The 7,497-nt window shown below is 31.9% G+C and overlaps 1 protein-coding gene across 1 annotated transcript in view; it reads left to right on the top strand.

The window, feature by feature from the left end:
- The first annotated feature begins 4,630 nt into the window (after positions 1–4,630).
- Positions 4,631–7,497, top strand: part of LOC111702605 (sulfotransferase 1C4) — a 6,452-nt gene continuing 3,585 nt past the window's right edge. Inside the window, exons 1-3 of the mRNA XM_023474346.1 lie at positions 4,631–4,660; positions 5,350–5,429; positions 6,802–6,902. Coding sequence (XP_023330114.1) covers positions 4,631–4,660; positions 5,350–5,429; positions 6,802–6,902 — 211 coding nt within the window. The remainder of the gene's footprint in view (positions 4,661–5,349; positions 5,430–6,801; positions 6,903–7,497) is intronic.

A 7,497-nucleotide genomic window follows, 5' to 3' on the forward strand; every position in this document is an offset into this window, starting at 1 on the left:
CTTGTTTTTTTTTAGAACAGCGCTCGTTAGAAGATTATCATTATATGTTTGGAATAATGAAGTTGATTTATTAATAGAACCATCAAGGTTAAGAACTTCAGTCTCCACTTAAGTGCTGGTGGCTTGAAAGCTGCAAGCTGGTTACAATGTGGGGCACATCAGACTCGAAAGGCTAAGATTTGCATATTTTTGAAGAATATGATCTATTAATAAAGCATATCTATCTAAAAAAGGCTACTTTGAACTGAAAACCTGCAGTAACTCTTTCTATGAATCCCCATACCCTCGGAAAAGAAAAAATCATAATATTTCGTTAAAAAATCTCTTGCTCAAATACATTTTACCTTGAAATAAATTTGACCATAATATGACTCCCATTAATTAATATTTTTATTATTGTCAATGGTACTAAACCTCCTAACAAATTATGGAAGAAGACATTCTAAACAATTCACAAACTGTCATGTTTCGTGGGAAACCCTGGATGTAATATTCGGGGTTAAAGGTTGGGGGGGGGGTGATTATTCAAGAAAATAATATATACCCCTGTGCTTTTATGCTAGAAGAAATAGAAGTCTTGTTCGTGCCACCTACCTATATACAACTGGTAATGTGCAAACATTTAATTGGCATTCAAAAGTTTTTTTTTTTTTTTTAATAGGCAACTCTAGCATCTGAAGGTCCCTTCATCTTTTCAATAATGAAAAAGTTTGCTACTACGCAAAAACTTTAGTCCATGAGAAAGTCATTAAGAAAGAATGGTAATTTTTTAGGTTTGTTATCCCATAAACTGTTTTCATTGTTAACATTTTATTTAGTGTTAAGAAAGCAAATTTTATCAGTTCTAAAACATCTCAGAATTTTGTAGAACCGTTCAAAAGTTCGAACCTCTGAAAAGTTTTGTGATTTTTAATACTGTGGTCATGTCATTAAAGTAAGATAAAAAAATTCAAGAAATTTAATAATTTCGTTTAAATATTAATTTATTAAATAAAACCAATTTGTCGAAATATGATCTGAACAAAATTCTTCACATCTCCGGTGTCGTGCATGGAGCGGACTCCCCCTAAAGTTTTAACCATTTCAACACAATGTTAGAGATGAAAAGCAATATTATGATATATTCAGATATTTATTAATGTATTTTGATTTAAAAAAAAACACATTAAAATTATCCGCGTCTCGAGTAAATATTAATTGTTTGGCGATTTGAAGGGAAGACGACATTCAAGAGGAAATAAATTTTTTTCCTTGACCTCCTTTTAGATACATTTAATGCTTATATAAAATAGGTCCACTACTAATTTTTAATGTTTTAACATTGCTTTTTATGACTAACATTGCGTTAAAATGGTTAAAACTTTAGAAGGAGTCCGCCCCCATGCAAGAGTTCGCTCCATGCAGGACACCCAATATTGACAGGACAATGACCAAAGACTTTGCTAATTAGCAAAGTCTTTGACAATGACTAGGAAAATTCAGTGATTATTAACTTCTAATTTTACTAAAAGTCAGGTTTACGAACGAAATGCCGCAAATTATATGAAAGATTAAATGAAAGATATGTTCCTTTTCTCCCGCTGTGGGACACCCTTATAGATTGCTAGATATGTGCCTTTTCTCCAGCTGTGGGACACCTTGTAGATTGCTAGATATGTTCCTTTTCTCCCGCTGTGGTACCCCTGTAGATTGCTAGATATGTTCCTTTTCTCCCGCTGTGGTACCCCTGTAGATTGCTAGATATGTNAGAAAAATGGTCGTAACAACGAGGTCAAAATCGCTTCCGGGGAGGTGTGTGCTAGATATGTTCCTTTTCTCCCGCTGTGGTATATCCTGTAGATTGCTAGATATGTGCCTTTTCTCCCGCTGTGGGACACCTGTAGATTGCTAGATATGTGCCTTTTCCCGCTGTGGGACACCTTGTAGATTGCTAGATATGTTCCTTTTCTCCCGCTGTGGGACACCCTGTAGATTGCTAGATATGTGCCTTTTCCCGCTGTGGGACACCTTGTAGATTGCTAGATAATTGTTCCTTTTCTCCCGCTGTATACATCTTACAATTTTCTCCTTGGTTGTAAGATAATAAATATATATAAATTATATATATCTATATAATATTATCAGTGTGTAGATGTGATAAGGAAGGATCGAATGTTTCCACAACTGTTAACACATGTGTCCTTTTCAACATAAAGTATTTAAGGGTCAAATAAAAAAATACTAAATTTTATTTGTATATTGTTTTTTTTAATACTCTTAAAATGAAATGAAATTTTTACAATATAATTTTATTTTATCTCTGTTTACAAGTCGTATTCTTAGGCTTGTTTAATTTAATGTTTAATTTAAAATGATTAAATATTGCTATCTTTAAGCTACAGGGTGTCCTATGAAACATGACAGTTGGTAAATAGTTTGGAATGTCTTCTTCCACATACTGTATTAGATATTAAAGACTTTGCAGTTTATTTAACTCATCAAATTATTGAAGAAGACATTTTAAACTATTCACCAACTGTCATGTTTCGTGGGACACCATGTAAGTCGTAGAACGCAAGTGTAAGTATCAATATACTATATTGAGACACAGGATCAAGAAATATTTGAGAATATCTCTAAGTACAGTGAGACCCAGAAAACTCAGGAAAATGAGGCATGAATTTTACACTCAAGTTATACCTTTAAATAGTCTAATCCAATAAACATGCCACAAAGCAATTGTGTAGTGTAAACAGACTCATTTCACAAAATAAGCGATTTAATTAGTTACTACAGGGTGTCCCAATAAACATAGGAATTCAGTGACGAATTCGATATCGTCTTTTCAAATAATTCTTTGATTTAGTTTAGTGATACCTACCGAGAAAGCTGTAATCTGTAAGAGTTTCGTCTGCTATGTTCACATTTTGTTTGTTTATGTTTTGACTGCATACGGTTGTACTTAGTAAAACAAGAAAATTGCAGTATACAAACAGAGTAAAAGCTTGTCCGTCTTCACTGTTCATCTTGCGGAGACATTAGACACATCTTTACAGTCTTTTACCCTTTTCATAAAATAAACTCTAGCAGAAATAATAATATTGTGGCTTTTGAAATTAGGTATTATTACCAATTCAAAACAAAGACGATATCCAATTCGTCACTGAATTCCCATGTTTTTTGGGACACCCTGTATTAGTGAAACCAAGTATCTACCATGAGTAAAGCAATTTGTTTTGCAATAACATCAAATATATTTCACATTGTTTTAATGTCGTTTTCCTATTCCACTGTTTTCTGGTTCTCACTGCAGTACTTGAAATGAACCGGAGTTTACAGTAAACCAGAAAAAAACCTGAATTAACTGGAATGAAAGTCGTCTTCAAGATTTTATATTATCCACGTCGCATCAGATTTTGTAATCAATACATGGTTACCCACAAAGGATGAGACCGTAAATACGACCTTAAACTCGAAAAATGTGACGATTTAATGCTTGTTTTTTGGTTTCTTGACCTAACTGAGGATTTTTCATGGTTTACGAAGCACAGAAATAAGCCAGTTTTGGCCTACATGGCACCCTGAGTGCAAGGAAATGGACTAAACAAGTTCCATACAATCGTCTCTGAAGTCTCATCCTTTGTTGGTAACCCAATATGTGCCCTGACTCATGAGATGGGAACGATCTTGAATTGTGGATATCGATTAGAGATTAGATCTTGAGATTAGTGTCAGAGATGTATTAGAACCGAAAAATTACAGAATCTAACAAAGCCGACTTTTTAAAATTAATTTTCTCGCTGAGTAAACAATATTAACAATGTTTATAATTAAAGAAAATGGATCTAGTGCAGTGTACACCCGTTATACTTGATAATCATCCTCTCAAGGTAATTTAATCTTTTGCCGTTCTTTCACCTTTGACAAACGTCACCCAAACTGAAATGGGATGTTTTGTCACTTAATTGTCCCCTGGTTACTGTGGTCGTCTTTTATATCAATACAATGAAGACGACAGTTCTGATTTCGTTTTTATTCCTACCACGTTTGTTTTTCAAATTACAAGTAAACAAAGGTAAGCTGTTAATTGACAGCTTCTCTTTGGGTCCATCTTTATGTGCAACCATGATATTTGAAATCTTGGTAGAAATCAAATATTGAAATCGAAAGTCGTCTTCATTGTATTAATATATACAATGTTTTTTTACCCTTGAAATCCCCAACAGTATTTGTTTGAACATTAAACAGAGACGATTTGAACCCATTTTTAAAGATTTTAATATTTTCGGCAGGATTTCAATTGGTAAATAGTTGGAAAATTGATAAACACTTAGTTATTGTTCTTTTTATAACGTTGATATACATAAACATATAACTGTTTTAGGAACATGCTTTGAAAATATAACTGTTTAAGGAACATGCTTTGNTGAGTCACCTATACTTTAAATATTACACAATCTATCCTTTCACGAGAATTTTGTATAATTAGAAATAGGCTGGGGATTCAATGACTTTAACCCTATCGTGAATGGGGGAAGGGGGGGGATTGCTGTGGTATTTTTCCTTTTAACTTAAAAACGGCTTACACTAGAACTTCACTGTTTCAACTTCATATTTGCATCAAATTTTGCCAGCATCATTTTTTTTGCATATGGTAGGGTGGAGAACGGTCAAACGATTGGTCGGTGTTCCAAAAAAAATGTGTCACATGAAAAATAAAAATCAACCGACGTACTTTTTGAACTTTCTTAAACCCTCCCATAACACATTTGCCATTAAAGTTATAGGATTATTTTTTTTCTTAAAAAGTTACACATGCAACACACTCCCCTCTCTTAACTCTAAGGGAAACACCCCCTCCCCCCTCCCAATCTAAATTAGCCACACAAAAAACAATTGGGAAAGGGTTTTATGGGACTTTCATATCAGCAAGCTTGAACGGAAGAACTTACTAAAGCGCACTCAAGATAAAACAGATAAGATTGTGCACATAATGCAAACGCACAGAAAGGACACACATTTAGGGTGCACTTTCAGGGCACATTATTAGATACGCACACTAAAAACATTGATTAAGAACACATCTTTAAAAATTTACTGTAAAGGGACTTAGCACTTAATTTTCAGTGGACCTCTACTTTTAGAGTGCCATGTCCGATTCACAATGGTACCCTTTTAACGCCTAGTCTGATGAAGTATTAAAAAGATATCCATCTTTTTGTTTTGAAAACTAATTACTTTCATTTGTGGCTTCTCTACAAAAGTGACTTGAACATTTCTTAAGTCAAAAACAATATAGATAGTAACAGCATTACAAGCTAAAAAAACGACGTTATCTTCCACATTATTGATCAGATAATTACTTTGAAGGTAGGAGAGAAGGATGTTTGGATAGCAACCTATCCTAGGTCTGGGACTACTTGGACACAGGAGATTATTTGGAATATCAGGTCAGTAAATATCAGGAACTATACTTTGACACAGGAGATTATTTGGAATATCAGGTCAGTAAATATTAGGAACTATACTTGGATACAGGAGATTATTTGGAATATCAGGTCAGTAAATATCAGGAACTATACTTGGATACAGGAGATTATTTGGAATATCAGGTCAGTAAATATCAGGAACTATCCTTGGATACAAAAAATTATTTGGAATATAAGGTGAGTACATATCAGGAACTATACTTGGATACAGGAGATCAGGTTAGTATAATAATCATTAGTTGAAGTATATAGACTATAGACTATAGAGAGATATTAAGAAAGAAAAAAAGCACAAATTGTTGTTGAATAGATAAATAGCATAAGTATAATAATTAATAATGATAAATATAATGCATGCTATGGGATTAATAACCAAAAAAATGTATTCTAAAAAACTAATACATATATAGTCATGAATGTTTGGATATTGAATATTGATATAAAGTTTAATTAAAACTCAATAGATGGCGACAAAATTATAAATAATAGTGATAATAAAGTGCTTATCTTACAGTGAAATTTAATCTTGGAAAACATGTCAACTAATGGGAAAACATGTTGTCTTCCTTGTTATATTTGACACTTGTGACGTCATGTATTATTTGCCCATTTCTCTGTTGCCACCATTTACTTGATAATCTATTTGTTTAAAACTAATATATTATCAGGAATGGTATGGATATTGCATTCAAGTTTGATAAAAACTAATATATTATCTATAGGAAGGGTGTGAATATTAATATCAAATTTGAGTAAAGCTTATAAATTTTTAGGAATAGTATGGATATTAATGTCAAATTTGTTTAAAACTAATATATTATCAGGAATGGTATGGATATTGCATTCAAGTTTGATTAAAACTAATATATTATCAGGAATGGTATAGATATTGATGTCAAATTTGATTAAAACTAATATATTACCAGGAATGGTATGGATATTGCAGTCAAGTTTGATTAAAACTAATATATTATCAGGAATGGTATAGATATTGATGTCAAATTTGTTTAAACTAATATATTATCAGGAATGGTATTGATATTGCAATCAAATTTGATTAAAACTAATATATTATCAGGAATGGTATGGATATTGGTGTCAAATTTGATTAAAACTAATATAATACCAGGAATGGTATGGATATTGCAGTCAAGTTTGATTAAAACTAATATATTATCAGGAATGGTATGGATATTGCAGTCAAGTTTGATTAAAACTAATATATTATCAGGAATGGTATGGATATTGATGTCAAATTTGATTAAAACTAATATATTATCAGGAATGGTATGGATATTGATGTCAAATTTGATTAAAACTAATATATTATCAGGAATGGTGTGGATGTAGAGGAATCTAAACGTGTTGATATTGATGTCAAGTTTGATTTTCTTGACAATGATTTCTTTGAAGATTCCCCAATCGGAGTAATTGGTGATTTTTTTGTTATAAAACATTTTTGAATTTAAAACTGAATATAAATATTGGATAAGAGAAATAATCATATGCTCATCTGATCAATAATAATAATAAGATGTCGGTTTATTTTAGCTAAAAAAGTGTTGAGAAATCCGAGGTAGCACTTTAATAGAGAAGCCTCAATTGAAAATTGTCAATTTTAGAGAGAAAAAAACATTGATAATTTATTCTTGATCAGATACAGCTTTTAATCTCGTACCTTGGGAATTGTAGATGTCATTTTATAAATGAAGGGACAAGTAGCTAGGACTGGGCGTCGTTCTTTCACAAAACTTTTGTCTAAAGAAACCCTAGGGCGGCTCTGTAAAAATTGTTCAGAGGTGCACTTTTTCTTTTGAATAGATATATATGAAACTAAGAAAAATCCAAAATATTTTTTATTTTTGACCATTTTTTCCGGTGCCGTCGGAAAAAACGTGATTTTTTGGCCATTTTTGAACTTTATTGATTTTATTTCTTAAAACTTTTATAAAATCCAAAGTTTTTGACTGAGAATAATGTTTTATATCATTTTGGAAATCCCAGATAATGGTCTAAAAGATAAAACCAA

This window comes from Eurytemora carolleeae, unplaced genomic scaffold (assembly GCF_000591075.1).
Source record: "Eurytemora carolleeae unplaced genomic scaffold, Eaff_2.0 scaffold257, whole genome shotgun sequence".
NCBI classification, from domain to species: Eukaryota; Metazoa; Arthropoda; class Copepoda; order Calanoida; family Temoridae; genus Eurytemora; species Eurytemora carolleeae.